The 27,500-nt window shown below is 49.3% G+C and overlaps 3 protein-coding genes across 5 annotated transcripts in view; 2 read left to right on the top strand and 1 right to left on the bottom strand.

Annotated features, from left to right (window-relative positions):
- Positions 1–15,076, top strand: part of cicb (capicua transcriptional repressor b) — a 28,040-nt gene extending 12,964 nt beyond the window's left edge. The window contains exons 1-20 of one of the 3 annotated variants that reach the window (XM_068651928.1): positions 2,069–5,279; positions 5,959–6,108; positions 6,270–6,432; positions 6,704–6,815; positions 6,879–7,061; positions 7,177–7,309; positions 7,405–7,589; positions 7,723–7,861; positions 7,999–8,096; positions 8,307–9,165; positions 9,337–9,476; positions 9,557–9,720; positions 10,496–10,677; positions 10,861–11,295; positions 11,497–11,759; positions 11,847–12,006; positions 12,091–12,249; positions 12,385–12,519; positions 12,943–13,077; positions 13,758–15,076. In XM_068651928.1, the coding sequence (XP_068508029.1) occupies positions 5,228–5,279; positions 5,959–6,108; positions 6,270–6,432; positions 6,704–6,815; positions 6,879–7,061; positions 7,177–7,309; positions 7,405–7,589; positions 7,723–7,861; positions 7,999–8,096; positions 8,307–9,165; positions 9,337–9,476; positions 9,557–9,720; positions 10,496–10,677; positions 10,861–11,295; positions 11,497–11,759; positions 11,847–12,006; positions 12,091–12,249; positions 12,385–12,519; positions 12,943–13,077; positions 13,758–14,017 (4,107 nt within the window). In that variant the 5' untranslated portion in view covers positions 2,069–5,227 and the 3' untranslated portion in view covers positions 14,018–15,076. Of the gene's footprint in view, positions 1–2,068; positions 5,280–5,958; positions 6,109–6,269; positions 6,433–6,703; positions 6,816–6,878; positions 7,062–7,176; positions 7,310–7,404; positions 7,590–7,722; positions 7,862–7,998; positions 8,097–8,306; positions 9,166–9,336; positions 9,477–9,556; positions 9,721–10,495; positions 10,678–10,860; positions 11,296–11,496; positions 11,760–11,846; positions 12,007–12,090; positions 12,250–12,384; positions 12,520–12,942; positions 13,078–13,757 lie in introns of those variants that run through there. The other 2 variants (XM_049731392.2, XM_049731391.2) reach the window with 2 other exon arrangements.
- On the bottom strand, positions 15,075–23,850 carry znf526 (zinc finger protein 526). The gene is made up of 8 exons (XM_049731465.2): positions 23,653–23,850; positions 19,562–19,892; positions 19,212–19,375; positions 19,037–19,138; positions 17,901–18,595; positions 17,677–17,821; positions 16,034–17,464; positions 15,075–15,586 (listed from the first exon to the last, which is right to left on the bottom strand). Exons 2-8 carry the CDS (start codon positions 19,839–19,841, stop codon positions 15,440–15,442), a joined length of 2,964 nt encoding a protein of 987 aa, XP_049587422.1. The 5' UTR covers positions 19,842–19,892; positions 23,653–23,850; the 3' UTR covers positions 15,075–15,439.
- A 438-nt stretch (positions 23,851–24,288) lies between these two features.
- The window catches only part of gsk3ab (glycogen synthase kinase 3 alpha b), a 12,405-nt gene continuing 9,193 nt past the window's right edge, over positions 24,289–27,500 (top strand). The window contains exons 1-5 of the mRNA XM_049731688.1: positions 24,289–24,422; positions 24,548–24,733; positions 26,248–26,435; positions 26,554–26,637; positions 27,094–27,204. Coding sequence (XP_049587645.1) covers positions 24,559–24,733; positions 26,248–26,435; positions 26,554–26,637; positions 27,094–27,204 — 558 coding nt within the window. The 5' untranslated portion in view covers positions 24,289–24,422; positions 24,548–24,558. The remainder of the gene's footprint in view (positions 24,423–24,547; positions 24,734–26,247; positions 26,436–26,553; positions 26,638–27,093; positions 27,205–27,500) is intronic.

Raw genomic sequence — 27,500 nt, 5'->3', positions numbered from 1 at the left:
CGGGCTCATGTGTGCGTGTGTAGCACAACAACACGTTGTCAAGCGGGATTTGGGTATTATAGATGATCTCTGAGGGGATGAGAAAGCCCCTGGTGTAAATGACCCCCCATTAAATTTTTAATACGACATTTTGATTATTAATACAAGTGTCAATAGCAAGTGAGGAGGAGAGTGTGTTTGCAAAATTAACGCGGAAACACATTTGAAAGTCACTGCAGGCCCAATTATTGCACGTCTGTGAACAACGTGATTATCCTGTAGTGTGTTAAGCATGATTTGTTTTATGGGTGATTTGTCAACGGTCAACGTGAGTGGACACGTGGCACATGGCCCTGTAGCACCACGCACCACCTCTTAAACGTGTGCAGGTGTGTGTGTGTGTGTGTGTGTGTGTGTGTGTGTGTGTGTGTGTGTGTGTGTGTGTGTGTGTGTGTGTAATACTATGACGTTAGATGATGTTTGAAATAAGAAAACAAAACAAGCATTTTTCTGCCGAACGACACCGCGCTGCATAATTCTTAATGATACTGTTTGGAAGGACATGTTCTTAAATGTCGCCATTTATCCTCGGGGCAATATTCAAAATGGCCTCTTCACAACTAGTACACGGCAGTTCTTCCAAAATTGTGACACACGCGACATGTCACACGTGCACTTTTCACCAACACCTTTGGAAAAATAAAGCTCTGCGTTTTTAACCCTTCACTCCATCGCATTGTGGTGCCCCTCTCTCCTCACCTCTCCCGCTCTCCTCATCCTGGTCTACCCGGATACGGATACACGGCAATAATATCCCAGCTCCCTCCCTCGCTCACTTTTTATGTAACACTTGAAAGTGCTTGCATATCCTTCCCGGCCGTGGCAACAAGCACAACTGGATGTGGTGTTTTTGCTTGCCGCTGACCCAAAAGGACTTTTGCCTGCATAAAAGGTCACTTGGAAGATTAACTGTTATGAATACTCAGAGGGAAGACTTTGTAAAGTTTTCAAAACTCTTTTTCTCATCCTTACATCCCCCCCAATAGGAAAATCTGCATGCCTTTGTCTTTTGAATCTCTTTTTTTTATTTTTTGCTCAGCACTGTCCGATGTTCCGGGTGCACGCAGCCCATTGGCCATGTATCTGCGGGCAAGTAGTGCCACCATATGGTCAAACTGGAGCATCGCATGTACAGCAGAGATTTTTTTTTTTGGGGGGGGGAGATCTCTAGGGCATCGTAAAGTACCCCCCCCCTTTCCATCTGTGTGTCTGATAACTGTCATTTGTACATTACAGCACACTCTTAGTTCAATACCAAGTCTCCTGTAACGTCTCCTACCTGAGGTGTGTGTGTGTGGGGGGGTCCCACAAATTGTGATGTGTAGCAGCAAGTCAAGTGACGGGCGAATGAGGTCCAATTCGATGTGATAGGAGGCGAAAGCCTCGGCGTCAAGACCTCAGGTGACTTGGATCACTGTTGCCACGGTAACTGCGAAGGACTGCTGCATGCAAGTTCTAATTGGAGCAAGTAAACGTCGGGCGCCGGGGAGGGCGGAAGACAAATTGAGGCGAGAGCGAGATTGGACGGGAGTGCAACGAAAGGTGGCACCTCGCCCGCCTCGTGGCCAGCGGAGGTAACGAGTGGGATTAAAAGTTTCTCGTTCACGTGGCGCACGCACACGTTGGGTTTATGATGCCTGTTAGAAGAGGAGACAGGCAGCGGTTGAACACCTACACACGTTACAAGCGCAGTCGCAGCGAGGGTGCGTAAGGCTTCAGTGAAAGTATATTTTTTCCCTCGAGACCGCCGATTTGCAAAATGCATTGCGAGCACCATTGAGTACGTGGGCTCTCTCTAGTGCAGTGGTTCTTAACCTTTTTGGAGGTACCGAACCCCATCAGTTTCATATGCGCATTCACCGAACCCCTCTTTAGTGTGACTTCTGCTGTTGCCTTTGCAAGACCAGTTCAGATATGCGTTATCGCGAATTTACACAACATTCAGGTGTGTTCGGCCATCCGCGGGGGGGGGGGGGGGGGGGGGGGGGGGGGTTGGGATGACGACATACCAGCTCTGCCCCTGAAGCTGACTCACCGAATCCCTAGGGTTCGATCGAACCCAGGTTAAGAACCACTGCTCTAGTGGTATGCAAAAGAATTACTGCCCAAGTACAGTTCAGTTGTTTTCAACTTAAGGTCATTTTTTATCATCAAGAAATGTGAATTTCAACGTGACTGATGCACAACCACATGTAGAAAAAGTCCTAATGCTCCAAAATGGCTGGCAGCAAATGTTAAAGTGCTCAGTGCTGTTGCGCCGTACGTCATCACTCCTGGAAATACTGTTGTTAGTATAATATATACATCTTAAGTTAAATATTATGTTGCAACCATTTACCATATTTTTATACACATTTCAAGCTTTTTCAAAAGGATGTAAAATTCAAACAAAATTAACATTAAAATACTGATCACAGTATAATCACTCTGGATAAATTGACTTTGATCGCAAGGGTAGGAAAATACTCAAATTTTGCTCAGTTGTTAGTTTACAGTATGTGTACCCTGCTTTAACTGATTACTAAACTGTTGTTGTGGGCCTTGAATGAACCTGTGCAGGCCTTTTTCTCAACAAAATTGCAAGATGATGCTTTACTTAATTTCTTAGTGAATACAGCAATGACAAAATGCAGGTAAACAGTTTGGTGCTGAGTGGGTTAAGCGTTTTTACAATTGAGGGCGGCCTGCCAGAATCTCTCTCAACATCTCTGGTCATATCTCAAAGCTCTTGATGGGCTTACCGCAATAGAGACCCCTCCCAGTATTGTGTTGGTCTGGATGTGCTAGCTCAGCATGACTCATGCATCTTGCTTGAGAAATACAGTAAGCAAGCGTTCACAATGTCCAGGTTGTGTTCTCGCCACACTTTTTTGCATTGTTCCCTTTGTCTGTGGCCGAACCTTCCTGTATTTGGGAGGACTTGTCTTTTCACAAGTACTTTTCTCTCCTCCTCCCCCGTCCATCCCTCCCCCTGGTGAAAATGGCTCTATTTTTACCCACCACTCATGGTGCGTTTCAGCCGTTTCCTTCTCTTTCAAGTGGCCTCCTCTTTCCCCTCTCCCCACCCCCTCTTGTGCAAGCGTGTTGCATCAGAACGCTTCGCACTCTGTTTCAGAAATGTCTATTTGTGTATATTTATTTGAAACGTATCCATTTGGGAAACTGGCATCACTGGCCTCTTATTGCATTGGTCGTATAAGAACAAACGCGCTGCTTTCTGAAATGATTTGTGTTTTGTAGTTAGTAATATAAAAGGGCTCATTACCATCAATCAAATTGCTAAATCTTACAATAGTGAGCTCACGACCGCATCCCATCAGCAACAGAAATTGGAACGTTTGTGTTTGGGTGGGATCTTGTAAAAGTCTCCACAAGGCAATTGGTTGTCCTAAATCCGAATGTCGATGTTCAATTGGTCGCTTTCCGCGTCTGTCTGCGTTTACTACAACACCTTGCACCAATGGTACGAGCCGGTGGGGTGGCGTAAACGAAATAAACTGTACTAAGCTCTCGAAAGAGCTTCATACGAACGACAATAATTGTCACCGTAATAAATTCTAAGTACGTATACGTATTTTATTATCGAAGCTGTGTTGTATACTTTGACGCTTTTTAGATTAGTTAATCGACCATGACTGTGGCACCGGATGATATTTGCATATGACTGGCATTCCACTGCACCTTTAGACCAATCACAATGGGCGGCGGGCTCATACGTGGCCGCCCTAGCCAATGGCAGACACCGATTGGTGGAGATGGGCGGGACAAAGGTTGGGCGAGGTTGACAGGAGCAAGAAGGGGAGGGAGGAAAAGCAAGCCACCCAGCAAGCATAGCAAACGAAGCAGCCTAGTTTACAACAAGAGGAAGAGGGAGGGAAGAAAAGAGAGAGTAGAACGGGGAGCCGGGACAAAAATACGCGATTTACCTCGGCCGACGGTGGACTTTTGTGGACCGTAAAACCCACCTCGAAGTGAACGACGTGTGCCCGTGGTGTGGTCCGCTAGAAGCTGCTAGCTAAACCTGCGTGCGGACGGCGGCGCTCTCCGCTCGCCACTACTCGCGTCTCGTCTTCCGCTGCGAAACGCTTTAAATTCGAGGAGGAGGCGGAGGACTAAGTGAGGAACGGGCGGTTCGGGTCCGTTTTTGTTTGCCCGCTCACCGGAATCGGCGCCTCGGTTGTTGTCTTGTATCGAGGACTGGCGGTGGTTGCGGCACTGGCTCCATTGGTCAGGTTGTGATGGATGAATGCGCCAGTCAGCCACATTTGCCCGTTCCTAGCAAACAGGTAGACACACGACAACAAGAGTGTAATGGGCGCGCTCATCCTTGGCTGTAATAGAGCGTTCCATCCCGTCGCCTCGATGGGCTGCGACAAGGCCAGCGGATAGGTAGTAGTTCGTAAACGGACAGCGGAATTGGGGCAGTGCATGTTTCCACTACGTTTTTGTAACTGAGACATGCGAACACCCGCGTCGTTTTGGCGTCTGTCTGTGCGCGACCAGGGGCGTGCCCGAGGACTCGCTTCCGAATTGGGCGCCGCGGCGATTCAGGCTCTGATGCTCGCCCCGGGCATGAATACATAACCCCCCCTCCCCCCTCCCCCCCCAAAAAAAAAAAAAACCCCGAAAGAAAGAAGAGTCGAACCTCAATGTTCTCTCAGCTTGTGTAGACATTTTGTTCTTTTAATCAACCTTCTGCGTTTTGGCTGCGTCCGGAGGGTGCCAGTTTTGCGCAGGTTGGGTCGCGATATGACCTGTGTTGACTGCGTAGTGGCCGGTCTGATGTTCTAATCCAGGCCGTGGACACATTCGAGGCCTCAGTAACCCCTTCAGCGCCACGCCGCAACACTAATGTAAACAAACAACCGCGGGAGGGCATCGGGGCTAATTAGACCAAAGCCAACGGGGGAACCCAGTCTTTGGCCCACAATCAATTCTGTTTTTGTTACGTTGGAAAGTTTTTACTGCATTTTCTCCACTTTGGAAGCCAAACAATAGCTTGATGTTTTTTTCTCAGCCTACCGTCAAGGGTGACATATACAAACAGAATCCTCTCATCAATAGCAGATCAACATTTTGGACCAACTCACCGTCTCTTGTAGAAGAGACAAAATTGTTGAAAAGGCTGCATTAGCACGTTTTTCATTTTTTCTTATTATTTGGGACAACCATCAACAATAACGCCACCATGTTCTCGTCAGAGAATCGTCCGTACCTTCGCCAAGGATTAAGCATGTTTGGTTAGTCCTCCCTTCAATTCCTCCATTGTTGATTGCTATTTGTTGAGTTCAGTGTGATAGTTTGTCAGCTGTCTACATCTTGAATTTCCCCATGTTTTTGCAACATACGAGCGTTTTACTAGTCACATGACCCCAAACATGCAATTTCTTGATTGGCTTTTTTCCCCATTTGTGGTTATAACAAAATAAATCGTTTATTTATTTTACATATAATTTGTATGATAATATATGGTGTATAATGTTTATCTTAAGTTTATGTCCTGGAGAAGGAACCAAATTTAGAAATTGAGCGTAAGTGTTTATATTTGTGGCTTCATTGCTCCCCTTCCCAAAAAAACATGATTTGCATCAGTAGATGTTCTGTCCAATAAAGGAAATAAAACGGCGGTAATTATGCGTAGAAAGGCCTGCTGCTTTGAAATCGGATTTCAGAGTACAGCTTGTACTTTCTCATATCAAGACCCAAATTCCAAATCTGGTTCCTCCCCCACATTCTTAAGATGGGATATAGTAGTGCTTTGACTTACGAACCTCTATTTCCGTGACCTCGCTGATAACTCAAAACACATCTCAAAAGCCCTAATCCGAATTCATTCAAATGCAATCAATCATCTGGGTTCACGATCCGTTTGTGGGCCCCCGACCCTCAGTTTGCACAAACCGTCTTTTGTCTCTACAGTGTGGACCAATGTGGAGCCCCGGACTGTCCCGGTGTTCCCCTGGCATTCTTTAGTGCCCTTCCTGGCACCCACCCAATCAGATGCCCCTTCTCAGCCGGGGGAGGGCCAGCACCCTGTCAATCACCCCCATGCGGCCGCTCCAAAGACAGGTATGGCCATAGCGCCATTGTTTTTCTTTCCTATCGAAATACTTGCTCGTAGTTTGGCTGCTTTTGCGACGTGTGCAACTCGTGTACAGTCTCTTCAATTGAAAGCCAGAGCAACTGCCAATTTTGTCCGAAAAATTTGTTCCCTGTGTCATTTTTCTCAGACTGTCAGGCAGGGGCGGTGCCGCCCCCCGAACCCGCCGAGGCCCCTCACACGTTGGAGCGGGGTCCCCCGACTCGGCACGCCGTCGCACCGGAGGAGTCGGAGAAGGAGAAAGTGGACGCGGACAGGCCCGAGAGCGAGACGGAGAGCGACGTTGATGACCCGTATGTCGTCTTTTCTGCATTCTGCCCTGTAAACACGCGTCATGTATTTCAACATCTTACTCTTGAAGTGAGCGTGACGGTAACGCGTGGAAGGTGGAAAATGCTTTCATTCAAGGGATGTTCTTCCCGCTCTGGCTTGTAATGCTGCGCCATTCTCACATAAAAGTCAGCGGCCTTGTCAGTGACACGCTTGTGACGCTGAGCATGTTGATGGAAGTTGTCTGGACTTTCCTCCGCACTTGAGAGAACTTTGAGTTTTTGTCACCTGTAGCTTCCTCCCCGGCGTTGTGCCCGAGCAGCCACTCTCGACATCTCCCGTTAAGCGACGGACGCAGTCCCTCAGTGCGCTGCCCAAAGATGGGGACAAGAGCAGCCCTGGAAAGGTAGTCCTCCTCGCGCTTGTGGATGAGGCGGCGCCTGTGTTTAGTTCCGTGTGTCATTCTCAGCGGGAAAAGGACCACATCCGGCGGCCGATGAACGCCTTCATGATTTTCAGCAAACGCCATCGAGCGTTAGTGCATCAGCGCCACCCCAACCAGGACAACAGGACCGTCAGCAAGATCCTGGGCGAGTGGTGGTATGCCCTCGGACCTAAAGAGAAACAGAAGTACCACGACTTGGCCTTCCAGGTCTGCTCTTTAATAGGCCTGTTTAAGAAAAAAATATCAATTTGGATTCATGAAGCATGCAAGTCAGTGTTAGCAATGAACTAGCGGACTCTTCTGAAATGATTTCTTTGCTCAGGTAAAAGAGGCCCACTTCAAGGCTCACCCAGACTGGAAGTGGTGCAACAAAGACAGGAAGAAGTCCAGCTCCGAAGGTCGCGGCGTCCCCGGCGGCAAAGACATCCGTGAAAGGAGCATGTCTGAGTCCACGGGTTGGTCTGGCGACGTGAAGAGTCACCATGAGTCTCGGAGCTTTTTCTAAACATCTGTTTTGGTTTTCTGTTCTCCCCACCCCCCCACCCGGCAGAGCCCCATTCTGTGGAGGTGAAGGGGGTGGCGGCCCCGAGCCTGGCAGGCATGTCGGAGAGGAGTCAGACGGCGGAGGGTCACATGAGCCAGCTGACGCGTCCCAGAGCCTTCTCGCAAAGCGCCATGCACACCATGGAGAGGGCCGACAGGGCCAACACGCAAACACTGGCCGAACTGGCTCAGGTGAACAGCAAGTTGTCCGGAAGTTGCCATTTTTGCATTTGCTATTCCAAAACGCAGAGTAGTTTAAAAAAAATTGTTTTCGAAAAAATGATCATCATGAATAACAAAAGAATCAAATTGTACCATTTTGAAGATGTGTGGTGACAGAGGCGGACAGTTTTCCAGCCATGCCCCCGCCCTGTCGCAGTCCAAGCGGGCTGTCAGTGAGGACATGACCAGCGACGAGGAGCGCATGGTCATCTGCGAAGAGGAGGGTGATGATGATGTCATCGGTAAGAACAAAACAGCCTCTAAATTGGCACTGACTTTTGTAAACCGCCATTGCTCATGTTTTGCTGCGCCCCGCCTGGTACTGAACGTGTTGTGGCATTGAATGTCAAGTGGAGCTGTAGCGCTTGTTCTTCTCTAGAGGACCCATACCCCAGCAGCTCCATCGACCTCAAATGCAAGGAGCGGGTGACCGACAGCGACAGTGAGAGAGGCTCCGGTGACGAGAGCGCTCACAAGGTAAGCGGCCGTCTGCCGGCACTCTGTTCTTCATACAATGCGTCGTCAAATGGCAGTCATGGCATCGAAGCAAAAGACTCACTTGGGTACTTTCACCAGTTATTGCTTGTGTTTGTTCAAAACTTACATGGCAAAAGGGCATTGAAAAAAAATCATGAAATATTCAAGTTGCAATGAAATATTGAGGAAAAAAAATGCTTTGCTTCCCAGCGTGTCTTCGCTCCCGTCATCTGTTCCACATCAGCCTCGTCTTCCACGCATCACGGCAGGAGCGCGTCCCTGTCTTCCTATCCGGTCAGCAAGCGCTACGATGAGGGGAGGTCGGGGGCCGGTTCCGACCCTCGCAAGAGTGGCGAAGGAGACGTTAAGGACACTTTTGGGTGTGAGGCGGCAGCATCGCACGTCTCCCCTCTCGCCCTCTCGCTCTCCTTGGGCCAGCCTGTCATCTCCGCGTCACCTTCGCACCTTGGCATAGGTGCAATGCGGGTTGCCTCCACTGTGTTGACCAACGTGATGCGCCCCGTCATCAGCACGCCGCTGCCCATCGTCAGCAAACCCAGAGACGCCAGCGGCCCACACCCTCCTGAAAGGAAGCCCCCAACGCTCCAGCAGCCCCAAGTCCTGATTGGCACGGCTCCGGGAAGCGCGCCCGTGCCGAGCGGCTACTCCTCCTGTCCGTCGCCCGGCCCTGTGGGTGCCGGTGTGGTGACTAATCTAGTGCTCGGCGGTGCGCTGTCAGGGCAGCCCACCGCCGTGCAGCTCATTGGCCCGCAGCCGCAGACCCCGTCCTGCAACAGCCACTCCAACGGACCCCTGCCTCTCCCCCTGCTCCAGCCTCAGTTCCTGCCCACCTCCTCTCTAACGCCCCCAGGGTGCAAGGCCATCACGCAGGTGCAGTACATACTCCCCACCCTCCCTGCCAATCCCAAGAGCCCGCCGCAGCAACTCTGCCAGCCCAGCAGTATCTTCAACCTGCCCACAGCGCCGGCCACACACGCTGCCTTGGCCAACGGCAAGCAGCAGGCTCAGAGTTCGCTCGTGTGTTATTCGTCCAGTCCCGCAACGAGAGGTAAGCGGCAAGAATCATTCCTCGGGGAATTTTTTGTATTTTTTTAAAAAATTTTTTAGCTTTCTGATCATTTTTATGTTCGCTATCTGGACGTTATGGCAAGCGTGCACATTCAGCACCATTGAGAGTTTTGTATTGCAAGTGTTCACAAATATTTCTTCCTCTGCACAGTGCAAACGCAGTCCCCGGTATTCCAGGGTAAAATGGTCGTTCCCATGGCGACGGTCCGCACTGTGCCGGCTCCAGCCCAGCAGTTTCCTATTGTGGCCCCGCCTCTTCCTGTCCAGAACGGCACTCAAGCGGGGAGCAAGGTTGGCACAAAACATATTGGCTTAAAGCACTCGTAGAATTTGTTAGTGATTTTTTTTTTTTATTTTGTCGGCAACATCAGATCATACAGATCGCACCCATGCCATTGGTCCAGTCTCAGCTGCCCCAAGGAGGGGCGGTTCACCCCGCCAGCCCCTTCCCAGTGACAGTGGCCACCGCCGCCATTGTGGCGCCGGTGCCCGCCGCCCCCTCGCAGACAGTTCTGCTTCCTCCTCCAACCACCAGGTATAAACACTGCAAAAATTCCACAGGAAATCTTAAGAAAAAAAAATATGTTAAACCATGAAAAATAATACTTAAAATAAGCAAAATTATCTGCCAACAGAACAAGAAAGTTTTACTTGACAAGATTTTGAAAAATAAGAAACTAATACTAGGCCCATATCTACAGCAGTCTTGAAATTAGTATTTTTAAACTTGAAACAAGTACCATAATATAATTAAAATCTTAAAATAAGCAAATTTGATATAAGAAACCACACTTCAGGTTCTTTTGTTGTTGAACAATCCTCTTAAAATGTTGAGAGTGTTTGTTGTAAGCCTCATAGTACTTGAAACTAGCTTTTAATACTCATGGGCAAGACAATAAGATCAAATGAGATAATCAAGTAATAAGTATCTTGAAATAAGCTGATGCTTCTCTCATCTTGAGCCAAGTACGGGACTTCTTTCTCTCGTGCTTCACGAACAGAGCGACTCAACCGTGGTAGACGAGCTAAATGATGGCACCGAGCAGATCGCGGGATTGCTGGGTTGGGGAGGGGGTGTTGTGCTGCAGGGGTGCCGCTGCGGCGGAGCAGCTCTATTCTGGATGCATTAGTCACGCTGCTGGTGGCCCCTGTGCTGCCTTGGCCGTCCACCCCCGCACGCTTGCACTCGGCTCCGCACCTACACGTACAACACAACTTCTCCTTTTGTTCTCTGACCAAGCTTCCTTTCCGCGGCTGTCACATCGTTAAACCCAGTCAGCACTTGAACAGACCTTTGGACTCTTCTGCAGGATCACCTACGTACAGTCCACTCTGGGGGTTCCATCAGCTCTTCCATCGGTGTCCGCGACAACAGCTTCCTCATCCTCCCCGTCCTCCCAGCCAGCGCTGCCTCTGCCAGGCTCCTTGGCCACCCTTGGCTTCACCGCGATCCCGCCGCCTGGCCAGACGCTGGTTCAGCCACTGATTGCTGGTCAGTGCAGCGCATTTTTAAAAGCATCTCAACTGTCCTTATTCTCTTGCGCACCATTAGTGAGAGCCCACCTACCACACTATGAGAATCACTGACCTATTTTGTTTAGAGTTGATTGACTTCTTTTTACACTTGCATGATGGTCAGACTCCAATTTGAACACCAGTGTCCACCCACATGCAGGTCAACCGCCTCTCCTGGCCACGGCGCCATCTCCGCAGCCCCCCAGCTCAGCCCCCGTCTGCGGCTCAGGCAACCAGATTGTCACCGCCATATACCCTCCTTCGCAAAATGTCACCATGGCGACCGGGGTGGTCTCCATGGCGGCCGTACCGCCTAGCGCGGGCGTCTACTCTGTCTCCAGTCTTTCCAGCGTTTCCAGCCACGTGATGCCCAAACCCACGGCGCCTCCCGCTGCCGTGTCTGTCCCACAGCTGCATCCTGAGCGCCGCCTGTCTGCCGACAGAGCTGGCGAGAGGCAACCTGAGAGTCAGACAGAGGCGCCGATGCAACCGGAAGACCAGCGGCCGCAGAGCACCATGAGTGGCAGCTCAGTAGTGCCTCCTGGTGGACCTGCTGCGAATTCTTGCAGTCCTCCGCTTCAAATCCAAACACTCGGTAGGCTTGTTCACATTCTGATGCAGGTGGTGCAAGTAGAAACATTTATTGTAGTCTGCAATTTATATTGTATAGAATAAAGTAGAAGCAATTTGTATTATATTTGAGATTTTCTCTTTTTTTCCTCCCCAAATATTTTTTACTGTAGTGTGGGTTTATTTAAATTAGTTTGAAATCATGCTTTTATATATCATTTGGCAGCCAGCACACCTGGCACACTCAAGCTCAGCCAGCTCCCGAGCCGCCCCCCCCAGAAAGTCAAGGCCACACTGGCCAGCATCCCGGTGGGCAGCTACGAGGGAGGGGGTCGCGGCAAGGAGCGGGACAAAGAAAGAGGGGCCGCCTCGTCGAACAGCCACTTCTCCTTCGACCTGGAACCGGCAGGACCCACGACTGCGTCTCCTGCGTCGCATTCGGCCGAGGAGCCTCCATCCTGTGACGGCACAGCAGAAACTGCCAGAGAGGTTGTTTGATGGCAACTTGGGAACAATTCTTAAATAAAAGGAGAAAAATTAGCCTAAGGGTCCAACATATGGTTGTGTTTTTTTCAGACTGGCTGGAAGGACTCCCTCCCATCTTCTCCACTACCTCCGCCGTTAGCCACCGAGCCCACCCTGCCGCCCCCGTACACCAACAAAGAAGGATCGGCGCCAAAGAAGATCAAAGCTCGCCCTCCGCCGCTAAAGAAGACATTTGACTCGGTGGACAAGTGAGTGCTGGCAAAATCGTGGAATATGGCCAGCCGGATGGCGCGCTATATGGCGTATGCCTTTTTTTTTTTGTGTGTGTGCTGGTCGGGAAGAGTGCTGTCGGAGGTCTACTTCGAGGAGCGCTTCGCCGAGCTTCCGGAGTTTCGGCCTGAGGAGGTGCTCCCGTCGCCCACGCTGCAGAGCCTCGCCACGTCGCCCCGTGCCATCCTGGGCAGCTATCGACGCAAAAGGAAGAACTCAACAGGTTTGATTATTCAATTTTTATGATTAGCGATGACTTGAGATGCCGTTTACTTTGTCCAATGCCCCGATTTTGGCTCAAATCTCCAGTTGGTTTTCCCCATTGACATGAATACAAATGCCTTCCTATGTGGTTCAGACTTGGACTCGGCCACTGACGATCAAGCGTCTCCAAAGAGGAAGAGTCGGCGGCGTTCCAGCTGCAGCTCGGAGCCCAACACGCCCAAAAGTGCCGCCAAGTGCGAAGGCGACATCTTCACCTTTGACCGGCCAGGTAACAGACATGCATGCACACATTTCATTAAACCCTAGCCTGCAAAGCAGGGGTGGGCAATTCCTGACCTCGAGGGCTGGTGTCCTGCACGTTTTCTATGTCACCCTCTTCCAACACACCTGATTTAAATGGTCAGATAATTAGCAAGGTCTGCAGAAGCTGGATAACAATCCTGATCATTTGAATCAGGTGTGTTGCAGCAGGGAGACCTATAAAACATGCAGGACACCGGCCTGTGAGGACCGGAATTTCACACCCCTGCTGTAAAGTCACACATGGCATTTGAGCTAGCTACTGTACATGCTTAGGTCGGAAATCAAAACACATTCTCTGTCCACATGATTTCAAGATGGTGGCCCTGTGGCGATGTTGTCGGTTCATAGAGGTTGAATACTTTTGGTGTGAACTTTTGGTTTTCTGTAGGCACTGACAGCGAGGACATACTGGCTGAACTGGAGTTTGACAAAGTGCCGTACTCATCCCTGCGACGGACGCTGGACCAGAGGAGGGCGCTGGTCATGCAGCTGTTTCAAGAGCAGCAGGGCTTCTTTCCATCAGGTTGACAAAGCATACACAGAAACAAACAAATAACTTTTATATAAGTTAAAGCCGGCTGATCATACTAGAGCAGTGGTTCTTAACGTTGTTGGAGGTACCGAACCCCACCAGTTTCATATGCGCATTCACCGAACCCCTCGTTAGTGATTTTTTTTTTTATTTTTATTTTTTTATTCCAGACATAGATGTTTTTTACTAGTGCACAAAGTGAGCCATGCATGAACATCACCTTGTTCAAAGAACAAAACCAACACAATGCATGAACTCATAACAAATTACATACTGGTAAATCAGAATTTGCACAATAAATCAGGTATGTTCGGACCTCCTCAGTGGAGGCTCTGTCGAACCCCTGAGACCGACTCACCGAACCCCAAGGGTTCGATCGAACCCAGGTTAAGAACCACTGTACTAGAGCATATACAATGACTTTGTTTCACTGACGAGCACATATGTTCGCGTCTTCACCAAACCACAACAAATCAGCCACTTCCTGCTTATTTTTTAAAGAATTATGTAAAGTCCGTGTGTCAAAAGACAACTAAATTAAAACCGACCTGTTAATACATCAATGAGTATAACTATTGAACAAACAATTAAGTGTATTGTTTGGTAATTGAACAGTGCCCCCGGCGACCGATGGGAACCGCGGCAATGTTAACCTTGTTCTCCGCTTGCAGCTCAGGCCACAGCCGCCTTCCAGACCAGGTACTCTGACATTTTCCCAACCAAAGTGTGTTTGCAACTGAAGATCAGGGAAGTCCGGCAGAAGATCATGCAGACGGCCACCCCGGCCGACGCGGCCTGTCTTGCCGTCCCCACCGACTCATTGCCGGGACCCTCCAGCGCCCAGTCGGGGGACTTGGCCGGGAGAGAGGACGAAGACGGGGAACCCAGGGCCGACGAGGATCCCGGCGATTCACAGGACTCTTCCAGATGAGAACGTTTTGCCATAATGTGGACTTGTAATCATATCTCTGGAAGCACAGTGAGATGTCCGTATAAACCCCCCAAAATCAAGACTGTATTGAGAGTCCGGGCGGAACGTTGGAATCCCTGGAACTCCCCCATGGAGGTTCGGAAAGACCAAATGGATGCAACGTTTATGTCTTTATTTGTTTTGAACAATGTTAAGAGGGAAAGTCGTTAAATTTTTTCCCCTGGATATATAATCACTTCCAGTAAGTTTCTGCTGACATTGTGGGGGGCTGGGACCCTCAAGACTTTTTCCATCCCTGAACCCGGAACCACTGGTCGCTTCTTCTAGCTGACCAACAGGCCACTGACGGAGAGCTCTTAAAAATCGACTGCAGAGTGGACAGAAAGTGGACTGTCTGGCTGTGCCGTCATTCCCGCTGTCGTAGTCTGAAGGAAGCAAACATTCCCGTGCCTCTTATTGGTTACGCATGAAGGAAGGAGGATGGTCCATGGTGGTGATTTTTATGGACTTTTTTTTTCAAGTATTTTCAATTTTAACATCATTGCGTTGGCTCCACCTGTACCCTATTATTAATATTATTCCTTACATTTTTCATTGCCCTTACTTTACAATCTTTCAGAGGCATGTACTGTACCCTTCCTTTGTGCTTTGTCTTCCTTTTTAACAAACGACAGTCTTTTTACATTTTTAGAGCCACCTCAACACTACTTCCTCTTTCCTTCTTCCTCCCTTTGTTACTTTATGCCTTGCCTCCCTCTAATCAAAATACAACTGTTGGAACAGAACATTTGATCTTAGTGCAAAACTAGTTGGGTAAATACTGTAAAAGAGTCTACATATATAGGACCTTATATCACAAAACAGAAACAGGACTGTGCAAAGCAAATTTAGAGGAGGGGGGGAACAAATTATATGGCTTTCAATGTTTTTGTGCTCATGTTTGGCTGTTCCAGTATTCAAGAGACACATTTATATGAAGAATTTAAGTTTGTATCTGTAACTTTCAGTATGCCAATAAAGTTAGGTGGTCAGTTCAATTAAAAAAAAAGTGGAAATGTAGTGAAGCAAACTGAGTTTATTGGGTTATGAACACCATATTTTGTTGCGACTTTCAGCAGTGACATAAAATTTATACAAATCAAAAATACAAAAAAATAGGTCATATAAGGTATAATGCATTTATATACAAGCAGACACTCATACCCTTTAAAAGTACTTCTTCCTCGTTACAAAAAGCCGCTCACACGTATGCAAATACACTACTGTTTTGAAGTGACTGAGAAATGTTATTTTTGAAAGGAAAGCACTTGTCTAGACTGAATTTCTACCTTCATTGAAAACCAAACGCTTCCTTTCAAAAATAACCCCACTATTTATGTCTTTAAGTTGTTTTCATGTTATAACGCGAGTCTTTCTGTTAGCTCAGAGCAGGTGTAGTCCATCCAGGCCATTTTCCATCGCCGTGTGAAAGATCTCCAGGGCCTGCTCCAGCGGCAGCGCCCTGCCCTCGCTGCTCTCGATGATGGCGATGGTCTCCCCAAACTCGTTGCACATGATGGTGTTGGTGCCCTGTGACGGTGGCAGAACAGACATTTGACATGATTCAGTATGCTTTGGATGATGAGGGCCGATCGGGCGTGGCCCCTTATGGCACACTTTGCTTATTAAGTTGTTAATTCCCAAACTTGAGTCATAAAAGTATATTTTAAATTTTTTACTTTGCATTTATATGTTTTATTGAAAATTAAATGATGAAAAAGAACAATACATTTTAGGAAACACTTTAATTATAATTAAACAAGTTGTACTACAATTAAAATAAAAATTGCTTACTGAGGCAACTTTACATTTTAAACAAATTATTCTTACATGTTCCAAACCATTACAGAGTTCATTTTAATTCATTTAGTTCTATACTTGAAAATGACAACCTATTCATCCATTTCCTCTCGCATTTTCATCCTCAGTGGGAACTCATTGCTACCCATGAGGATGCATGATTTAGATAATACGAACCTGCTGAAGATCAGAGGATTGGATCTGGATGAGGTGCGGCTGCCCCTTGGGAAGTTCCACTGTGGAAACCTCCACAGCCGAATTAGCTTTGTCGTCCCGGTCCCAATCCAGCTTCTGCTGCCGACTGTGCGTCTTCTTGTGGTTCCTGAGGTTGGAGAAGGTCTTGAAGGCCTTTCCACACTGCGGGCAGACGTGCGGCCGCTCGCCCGTATGCGTGCGGCGATGTTCGACCAGGTGCATGCTCTGGACAAAGCCCTTGCCGCACACCTCACAGCGGAAGGGTCGCACGCCCGTATGTGTGCGCAGGTGCTCACGCAAGTGCGTGCTCTGTCGGAAGCGCTTGGCACATATCTGGCATGGGAACGGGCGCTCGCCTGTGTGCACCCGCTGGTGCAGCGCCACGCCTGATCTGGACACAAACAGCTTGCCGCACAAGTGGCACTGGTGGGATTGGGCGCGCTTGCAGGTGGCACCGCCTGGTCGCCCAGGACTGGGGTGGCTCAGCTTGTGGAGCCGCAGATTGGCAGGGGAGTTGAGCTTCTTGCCGCAAATGTGGCAGTCCAAGCCGCCTCGGACGGTTGCGTCGGACTCTTCCGCAGTGGAGGACTGCTCTGATTGGCCGCCAGTGGCATTCTGGGGTTCTTGGTGCCGCTCAGAACAGTGGGCGTCAAGTTGCCTCCTGGTGACAAAGCCGGCCTCACAGTGAGAACAAGGGAAAGGCGCGGGGGAACCTGGGTGGTGCATAAAGCGATGCGCGGCTAGCTTGGCGGGCCAGCGGAAGGCAGCAGGGCAGTCTGGGCAGGTAAGGCCCCCGCTGCCACCCGCTGCGTGCAGCAAACTATGCTGCCGCAGGTTGGACGACTGCGAGAAGGCGCGTTGGCACACATCGCAGCGGTACGGCCGCACACCCGTGTGGATCAGGGTGTGACGGGTGAGGTTGGCGAGGGACGAGAAGGTCTTGCCGCAGTCGGCGCACTGGAAGGGCCGCTCACCCGTGTGCGTGCGGATGTGGTTGCGTACGTGGATCTGCTTGGTGAAGCTCTTGTGGCAGATGCCGCACAAGAAGCTGCGCTTGGGCCCGTGTGCCGCGCCCCGGTGCTGGAAGAGCTGCAGCTGCGAGACAAATGTCTTTGGACAAGAGCGACAAGCCAACGCGCTTTTTCCCGATGACACAGGTGTGGTGCTTGCCGCCGTGCTGGACGCGATTTCCCCGACGCGCTCGGCGCCAAGATGCTCTTCGCCAGGATGCTCTTGGCCCACCTCCCCTTGAACCTCGCTAGTGTGCAACTTGCTCGCATCGCCAGAGTCCTGCTCAATTTTTTCCATCTCTTCCTCAGTAAGGGGGGCCATCATCTGAGAGTTGTTCTTCTCCCTGGCTCGCTGCAGGATGGCCAGAGTCGAGAGAGAGACTCGTCGTGGAGCAGCGTTAACCTGGAGAGGGATGGAACTTAGTTGAAATTCATGCTGAATACAAGAAAAAAATACAGCACATAGCATATGTCTCAGATTCTCCTGCGGTATGGCAATTGTGATCAACTAGAACATGTGGTCGCGTCGACGACTTCTTGAGGATTACCGTCTAAACTGATGCTACAATGACTTCTATCTTTTCTGTTTTACAATAACAGTTGCGGAAGGACTACCATGGTAGAGGCGGCGGGGCAAGCAGGTGTGCCACAGGTGTTGACGTTGAGGTGTGTCCGTCGGTGGTAAAGGTACTTTGTCATGTTGGTGAAGGTTCTGTCGCAGAACTGGCACTTATGAAAGGGGGTCGGCGTGTGCGACTTTCTGCAAGAAGCACATGCGAGAGGAAAGTTTAGGTCAGGTGGGAGCAAAGAGGACGCCCACCGCCGGCGCTGGGCCTCACCTATGCACGAGGAGGGTCATCTCTGTGGTGAAGCCTTGGCCGCAGTCCACGCACAGGTACCTGTTGACGCGCAGGTGGGTGCACAGGTGGGCCTGCATGGAGCTCTCTCTCTTGAAGACCCGGCCGCATTCGGGGCATTCGTGCGTGCCCTGCTCGTGGACGCGCTGGTGGGATTTGAGGCGGTTGGCTGAAACGAAGCTACGGCTGCACAGTGTGCATTGCTGAGGCACACACCCCGTTGCGCCGGCTTTCTTCTCCGCCGTTACAAATTGGCTCGGTCGCCTGATGGAGTTGTCCGCCATATCTTGGCGCCCAGAGGCTTCCTCAAAGCCGCTCATGAGCCCGCAGTCCGAGCTCTCTTTGTCCTGAGCCAGGAAGTGCTCTCCCTGGTGTTGGAGGAAGTCCTCTGGCGTCTGGAAGAGTAGGGAGCATTCAGAGCATTCGTACGCTTGGTTGACCGTCGTCTCGATCGTGCCAGCATGGACTCCGGGGGCCAACAACAATGCCGCTTGGCGCCGCTTGGCCGTCTTGCCCGAGCTGTCGGCCAGGGCTTGGGCCGTCAGGATCTGCAGGTGCATGGTGGCCGAGCCGGGGGCGGGCGTCACCGGGGGCAGCAGAGAGGGCCGGGGGGCTGCTTTGTATTTGAGGTGGGATGTCTTCTTTTGCTGCTGCTGCTGCTGCTGCTGTGCGAACACCTGCAACAGATCCAAAGCAAAGCCCTCATCTGTCATTAAAGATTAGATGGAAAATTTATAAGGTGCAAATCGCACTTGAGCAGGCAAACCCGTGCGTGGCCCCTGTGATGTCATTTCCGAGGCCGAGGCACGCACCCAATGACAACAGTAAGAGTGTGGTAATCTGCATACTAACCGCACTGACCCCACAGGTTGATGAAAATCCAGAGCCACTTTGAAGTGAGCCCGGACCTCACCGTTAGAGACAGCCTCATCCCGCACAAACGCAAAGCCCTCGCTCTCGCGTCGACAACAAAAGGAAAGCAAACCTGCACTGAGTTCTGTTGCAATCACGCAAACTTCTGATAAGTGGCAAACACTTGACTGCTGAGTGAAGTTGCACAAAAAATGCTATGGGGATAAACAAGGCATGATCCGTCTCGGTCAAAGCATTTGAAGTACCTGAGCCAAAATCTCGCCAGCCTGCCGCTCGCTCAGTACAAAGTTCTGCGTGTTGGTGAGAGGAGCCAGGGTGCCGTCCGCTTGGATCACATACTGCTGCGGCTGCCAATCAATCACACGCTCGCCAGTCAGATAGACTGTTCAAGGGGCGCTTCTTTGGCCATCTCTGTCTTACCGTGTCCTCCGCGTAGGTGCTGGTGGTGCTGCTGTGGTGGCTTTTGCGGTGTTCAAACCATGTGTTGGGCGAGTCAAAGAGAGCCAGACAGTCAAGACACTGGTACTGTACCGCGCGTGGCAGCTGGGAACCAGAATCTTCGGGTGCCGCAGCCTCACACAACTCTGAGAAGGGATTGCACAAATGTTAAGAATTCCAAATTTAAATAAACTTCTCCTTGTACAATTACAACCATTGTCTTTGACTGCAACTTTTATCCCGTTCAAAATATGCATCTCAACACAATCCAAATCCGAAGCAGGGGATGAGCGAATGATTCGACAAAGATTTCACGCGACAAAATGTCCGACCTCGTTGGTCGGCCTCAATCCCGGCCACCCTCATGTGCATCTCCTGGTGCAGAAGCAGCTCCTCGGAGTTCACCAGAACGGCACCACACTCCAGGCACTGGTACTGCTCGCAGTGGACCGCCTGGCCCGCCTCGCCTTCCTCACTCGTATGAATCTCCTGGTGGATCAGGACTTCCTCCAGAGTGTTGAAAAGCTGGCAGCACTCGCTGCACATGTATTGGTGGTCCACGCTGGCATCCTCAGGCTGCTCCATCTCCATGTAGACATTCTGCGCTTCCATGATGTCAGGTCTTAAATTGAGTGGATCATTTGAAGACAACTGGAAATAAAACTGGCAGATGAAAAAGAAAACCTATCAACTGAGATTCAGCCCATGGATGTATGCTGTATACACGAGTCATGAGTTGATTTGATCCCATAGGTATACATCATCTATCATCTGTGAGGAACACCATCTTCCTGAAGAGTTTTGGCTGGCTTCATCTGTATAACGCTGTCCTGAGGTGACCAACAAATTAAAGAAAAAAAAAATGGCCAAAACAGTTTGATTTTTAAAAATCTTAATAATTTATAATTACATCTATGTTATTCATAACGTACTATACTATAGAATATCAAATAGCTATTTTATATCAGCTAAGCCTGAATGCTACTTCTTATGTTCATCTGATCCCAGCCTACAGGCAGAAACTAAAAACTTCTAAGCCTGTGGTGAGGACTGTGAGGAAGTGGACAGTGGAGTCAAGGCAGAACCTCCAAGCCTGCTTTGACTGCACCGATTGGGGAGTTTTTGAAGCTGCAACTTCAGACCTGCACGAACTCACTGACACTGTCACATCATACATCAGTTTTTGTGAGGATCTGTGTGTGCAGACTAAGACCTTCTGCACGTACAACTACGACAAACCTTGGTTTACACCGAACCTCAGGAGGCTGCGCAAAGTCAAGGAGGAGGCCTACAGGAGCGGCGACCGGGACCTGTTCAAGCAGACCAAAAACACACTGAACCGAGAGGTCAGGAAAGCCAGGAGGTGTTACGGGGAGAGCCTGGAGAGACACCTCTCTGCCAATCCTGATCCCTCAACAGTGTGGAAAGGTCTGCAGAGCATCACGGGCTTCAAGAAATGAACACCCTGTCCTGTGCAGAGCACAAGGCTTGCTAACCAGCTAAACAGGTTCTACTGCAGCTTTGATCAGTCCTCCCACACAACAGGCCCTCCTGCAGCACAATCAACATACTCACTTCCCCCCACAACCGCTCTGTCCACACCTCCATCACCGTTGTCACCTACACTCTCTCTTGCAGAGGCCGCGCCCGCACTCCAGATCCGCGAGGAGGAAGTGCGCCAGATGTACCGGAGACAAAAGATCAGGAAGGCACCGGGCCCAGACGGCATGTCACCTTCCTGCTTGAAAGTCTGTGCTGAGAAGCTGGCACCCATCTTTGCACGGATCTTCAACCGTTCCCTGAAGCTGTGTGAGGTGCCCTCGTGCTTCAAGACCTCCACCATCGTTCCAGTGGCCAAGAAGCCCGCCATCACAGGTTTGAATGCCTATAGACCTGTCGCTCTGACATCTGTGGTCATGAAATCTTTCGAGAGGTTAGTGCTGAACCACCTGAAGGATGTCACGGGCCCCCTGCTTGACCCCCTCCAGTTTGCCTACCGGGCAAACAGGTCGATGATGCGATCAACATGGGACTGCACTACATCCTGCACCACCTGGACACCCCAGGAACGTACGCCAGGATCCTGTTTGTGGACTTCAGCTTGGCGTTCAACACCATCGCTCCTGACATCCTCCAACAGAAGCTCATCCAGTTCGCGGTGCCTGCCTCCACCTGTCAGTGGATTACCAGCTTCCTGACCAACAGGAGACAGCGTGTGAGGCTGGGGAGCATCATATCTGACACCCAGACCACCAATACTGGCGCCCCTCAGGGGTGCATCCTCTCCCCACTGCTCTTCTCTCTCTACACCAACGATTTCTCCTCAGGTGACTCTCCTGTGAAGCTCCTGAAGTATGCAGACGACACCACTCTCATCGGACTGATCCGGGACAGTGATGAGACTGCGTACAGACAGGATGTGGAGCGGCTGGCCCACTGGTGCAGCCAAAACCACCTGGAGCTGAAACCGCTCAAGACCGTGGAGATGACAGTGGACTTCAGGCTTCACCACTTTCACCCCTCACTATCCGCAGTAATATTATTCTCTCCACAGACACCTTCAAGTTCCTGGGAACCACAATCTCTCGGGACCTGAAATGGACCAGCCACATAGACACTGTCCAGAAGAAGGCCCAGCAGAGGCTGTACTTCCTGAGACAGCTCAGGAAATTCAACCTGCCACACGAGCTGCTGAAGACCTTCTATACTGCCATCATCCAGTCCATCCTCTGCACCTCTATCACTGTCTGGTTTGGATTGGCCACCAAACAAGACAAGCACCGACTGCAACGGACAATCAAGATTGCAGAAAAGATATTCGGAACCAACCTCCCATCCATCCAGGACTTGTACCTGTCCAGGACCAGGAAACGTGCAAGTAACATCTCTACAGACCCTTCTCACCCAGGTTGCAGTCTGTTCGAACTACTCCCCTCCGGACGGCGTTACAGAGCACTGTACGCCAAAGCCAGCAGACACAGAGACAGCTTCTTCCCCTAGGCTGTCGCTCTGGTGAACTTACACCACTTTTAGAGTCTCAGAGACATTGCTGTGCAATAACATCCTGCTCTCAACGTATTATCTTTGAATTGTCTATATGATGTGTCCACTCTGCATCCATTGCAGCCTGGTCATCCTGTAAGAGGGATCCTCCCATCTGTGGTCTCTTCTCAAGGTTTCTCATTTCCTTTAGTTGGAGTTTTGAGTTTTTCCTTGCCCTCCTGGGAGTTTAAGATCAGGGGATGTTTGAGAATATTTGTCATTTTTCACATGTCCTGAGTGTTGTTAGTCACCTAAATGTTGAACAGAGGCTGTGATGTACCGAAGTCAAATTCCTTGTTTAGCACGCTCAAATATGGTAAACATGGCAAATAAAAACTCTTGAATCTTGAATGTAGGTATTGTTTATTGGAAGCTAATTTTATTAAATCCACAGCTTTCTTTTCAGCCAGGCGGCTTGGCACTGGTTAGCACGTCCGCCTCACAGTCAGGAGGGTACCGGTTCGATTCCACCTCCAACCCTCCCTGTGTGGAGTTTGCATGTTCTCCCCGTGCCCGCGTGGGTTTTCTCCAGGCACTATGGTTTCCTCCCACATCCCAAAATCATGCTTGGTAGGCTAATTGAGCACTCCAAATTGACCCTAGGTATGAGTGCGGATGGTTGTTCATCTGCTCGATGACTACTGGGATAGGCTCCAGCACGCCCGCGACCCCCCGTGGGGACAAGCAGTATAGAAAATGGATGGATGGATGTTTTCAACCAAACCTGCTTTCTTACATGCTTCACTCACTTACACAAATCTATTTTTCAGCTTCTTTTCTCATTCTTTTTTTTAATATTCCTGCATCCTTATAGATTATTCAACCGGGTTCACCTGCTTTCCCATATTCCTTCCACCACAAATTAATAAATTGAATTTAAATTTACTTTTGGGCCACCCTGCTCTTGACCTACTGGATTAAACGAGTCAATTTCACATAAAGTAAAGATTGTCTCGATTTTCTTCTCATGGAAAGCGCCCGTGATTAAAATGTTGGCAATTTTAATTATTTTATAGTTTAACGCGGATAAAAAGACAACATGTTACGACTTAGCAATTAGCCAACATGATGGCCCTTGTTGGTTGCCTCGTCCCAGCCACTACCTTACAAAGGTAATCTTGAAACCACCAAAAGGTTTCTTAACAGGTTCGCTTGTGTACTGTCTCATGTGTGCGATGGCGTGTGGAAGGCGGTTGGAGGCGCTCCCTCGGCCAGCGAGAACCAATTTTGTGACGCTCCTTGGCACCGCTATTTCCTGACGGCCGTTGCCCGGTTCGCCGGGCGGTCCGTCAGGCGGCGCTAGCAACTTTTCGCCGCAGCTCTCCGGTCGAAAGGCGGCAGGGGCCCTTTTTTTTTTTTTTTTTTTACCCACCCCCTGTACCTCATTTACTGTCGTCGGACGGCGCCGTTCGTAGTCGTCACCGCACGTCACTCAAACGCCCGCTCCACCGAGGCTGCTCCGACGCTGTCTCGGGCACGAGAAGCACACAACGGGATGGTTGTTCGCCGACAATTCTGTTTTACAGCATGTAGTGAGACGTTAACCCGCCATTAGCATCCATTTTTGTGACACTAAGCCCCGCCCTGTATGAGATCCTGCTGAAAGTCTTGCAACCACGATTGGATAGTGTAGCTGTCAATCACTTTGGAATTTATGCGTGGTGGGTATTGTAGTTTATTCCGCCGGTATTTATTTGGGGCGAGTAATTTGTTTAAAAAAAAAAAGAATTTGGCGCAGTATTTAATGTACTTTAGTCATTTTATGTTTGATAGGACTTATTTTTACCATTATTGTTGTAATTCTTGATATAGTTTTGTGCACTGTTCATATTTGTTTTAAACTTCAACACAAACTTTTGAAACGTTCTTATTTATGCTTGTTTTGCTTGATCAGCTTTATTAGTGTATGTTAAAAAGCCTATCGCTCTTTTTTTTATACTGTGTTCTATTTTGAGGATAATATTGCTATGATATGGAACTAAACGTCGTCATTTCGCTCACCACCCCTGGAGGACAGGTTCATCGAAACTCGCTTTCCCACAGTCCTTTGCGAATGTGACGTCATTGCACGTCAACTCCCCAGTTCCCCACCATCATCGTTGTACAGTACAGAGGAAGAAAGGGGGAGACTGGGCAGAAAGCAAGAACGCTGTAAGTGCAGTACTTTTCCCATGGGAGTTTTTTTTGTGTGGTGGTCGTGGTTGTGGTGGTGGGCTCGTATTTATTGTGTGACTTGGTTGGCTGTCAGTAACGTTCGCCGTTAATCCTGGCTGTAGTTCACACAAATATGAGCGGCAGCGGGCGGCCCAGGACCAGCTCATTCGCCGAGCCTCCCGGAGCTCCCGGAGCCGCTGCAGCCGGTGTCGGCTCGGCAGTAGCCGGCGGAAGCTCGACAGGAAAGTCGGGGGCTTCGCAAACCAGCGGAGGTGGCTCGACAAGCTTTGGTAACCTCAAACTACCCCGTAAGTGTCGTTTTTTAAAATGACCACTCGCCGCCTCAGACGCTTTGTTCCAAATGATGTCCATCCCGTAGTTTATTTCAGGTGACGATATCGACATTTTCTTTAAATGAAGTCGATCACAATCGCCGAGCTCATCTCCGCTAGCAGGCTCTTGGCTATCTTTGGCTAGCTATCCAGCTACCATTAGCCGTGTTTTTCTCCCACTATTAAACCTCTTCGATGACTTCAACGTCAACATCAATACCGACTGTTGTTTTTTCGGCGAAAAAACGATTCCATAAGGTTATTATTGACCATTTCAGTTCGGTGGACTCCTCTTCACGTCACTCAGGTTGAGTTAACCTTAGCGTTCGTGCTAGTCATTTGTGGAAGCAATCGTCCACTTATTTGTGATGGAACTGGGGGAAAAATCGTTTTATGTTTTAGGAGGCTTTTGTTTGTGTCATAGCGTATGACCAATTGATTGATATATTACATTAGTGTTAGCACAGAACCTACATTTAAATGTCAATATGTCAAATTGCGACAATCTACAAAGTGACCCAATTTATATATTCTAAATTACATTATTAAATATTTTTTTAACCCACTAACAAAACTCAAGAAATCCACGAAAAGTAGACTCTCCCAAGTGGCAAAATGTCCGACCTCCGAGATGGATAAAATCAGGTGGATTTACTGTAGCTGCTTATTTCATATCATACAAACACAATATTAATCAGATGACTGTGTTTAGATGGGAGGCGCTGCGTAGAATGAATTCTTAACCAGAACTTTTTGACTTGACTTCCCCTTTAACACTGCATGTTACAAACTATACTGATTAAGTTTGTATTTGGTGTGTTTAGCGAGGAATGCCATGATATCTTTGCGAAATTTGTCTGTCTGGTGCGGAATAATTTGCCGTCTTACTCCATTTTGGTACACGGCGGTGATCCGTAGGGGTCCCGAGACGTGTAAAGTGAACAAGCCCCGGGAAAAAGCAGTAACACTTGTGGATGTGCTGCTGTCCACACCATTTTAACCACAGTGAGCTGACAAAAGCGCTTTGGGGACGGGCCTCTGTCTCGCTCGCTCTTGCCTCGCTCTCCTTCCCTAATGTTGATCCGTTAGAATGCTCTCGACGCTAACCGCTCTGTCAGTTACTGTTTGATCTGAAGCACCAAGTTTTTTTTTTGGAGGGGGGGGGGCGAACATCAGCCTGGCGATGAAACTCTTTGACCAGTTGCAAGACGCACACAATTTACTCTACCAGAGAGTGCATCACCTCCTTGAACATAATCTGATCCTGGATTATGTCAAATCAACCTGCGGACCACACGTAGCGCGCATGGCGCTCGCTGAAGCGGGAAGTCGTTGACGTCATTTGAACTGTTTTTGAGCTGTAACTGTGATGGAATTATTTTAACGTGCATCAAAGTCTCGGTTGTCGCAGGGGATATGACCCCACACATTGCACAAATGAGCTGATTTTTCATTTTGCCTTTATTTTTTCACGCCCATTTCTCGTCCAGGTGACACTGGCAAATTGACCACCGTAGTGGCCACGCCGGGCCAAGGCCCTGACCGCCCGCAGGAAGTGTCCTACACGGACATCAAGGTCATAGGAAATGGCTCCTTCGGCGTAGTCTACCAGGCCCGCCTCATCGACAGCCAGGAAATGGTGGCCATCAAGAAAGTGCTCCAAGATAAACGCTTTAAGGTGAGCATGGGCTGTTGGCGAGGGAGGCCATTTTATGGACTACGTATATTGGTGACTCACTCTTGGTAAGAATCTGCCTTGTGATTTGATTGTTGTATCCTCCTTGGTTGCGTTTTAGAATAGAGAGCTGCAAATTATGCGCAAGTTGGACCACTGCAACATTGTGCGGCTACGTTACTTCTTCTACTCCAGCGGTGAAAAGGTGTGTATTCGCCTGCTGTTTAAAAAAAGATTGGCCGGCTCACGAATAGCAAAAATCCATGCCTGTTATAACTGCATTGGGGAAAATTGATTAGATTTAATAATCTGTCCTAATTTTTTTCATTGAGTTACAAACAACATGGCACTATTGTCAAGGAAGAAGCAGATTTCCTTTGTCGCCCTCACTATATTCCGTTAATACAAAGAAAGGAAACGGGTCAGAAATAAAGCAGGGACAGTGAATTTTTGAGAGGCAACTGGCTACTTTTATCGTTTGGGTATTTAGCCACAGGTAGAAATTGTCTGAACTTCGATAGACATTCTTGTCAAGCACCTTACAAAGCGTCTTGGGACGACTTGGCGGCATGCGCTTTGCTCCGCGTCGCCTCTGTGATGTCATTTTCAATTCGCCGTCACACTCGTAACGCTGCACTCTCTCCCACTTTGTCTTATGCAGAAAGATGAAGTCTACCTGAATCTGGTGCTGGACTTTGTCCCTGAGACGGTGTACAGGGTGGCTCGGCACTTCAATAAGGCCAAGACCACCATCCCCATCATTTATGTTAAGGTAAGCGCCACCTCGTTGCACCCCCGCTTATACTTGTCGCTCGTTCCGTTGCCTTCAGAGCTACATTTGTGTTACGTCTTATGCCTGTCACTCACTTTCTCTCCTTGTTAAGCAACATCCCTTTTTGTAGTCGTCTGTAATCGTGTTGTTGTGACGTCACAAGCCAGTGTCTCCACATTTTGTCACTTTTCCCTTATGAAAAGCAGCACGTCTAATTGTATTCCCCACCCGAGCCTCCGCATAATTCTCGGCCCGTTCCACCCCATCTCTGTCCATACGTGTTTGCTGAGCTGCGG

Source organism: Syngnathus scovelli, chromosome 9 (genome assembly GCF_024217435.2).
Source record: "Syngnathus scovelli strain Florida chromosome 9, RoL_Ssco_1.2, whole genome shotgun sequence".
In the NCBI taxonomy this organism is placed as follows: Eukaryota; Metazoa; Chordata; class Actinopteri; order Syngnathiformes; family Syngnathidae; genus Syngnathus; species Syngnathus scovelli.
This window is presented reverse-complemented; position numbering and strand designations above follow the sequence as displayed.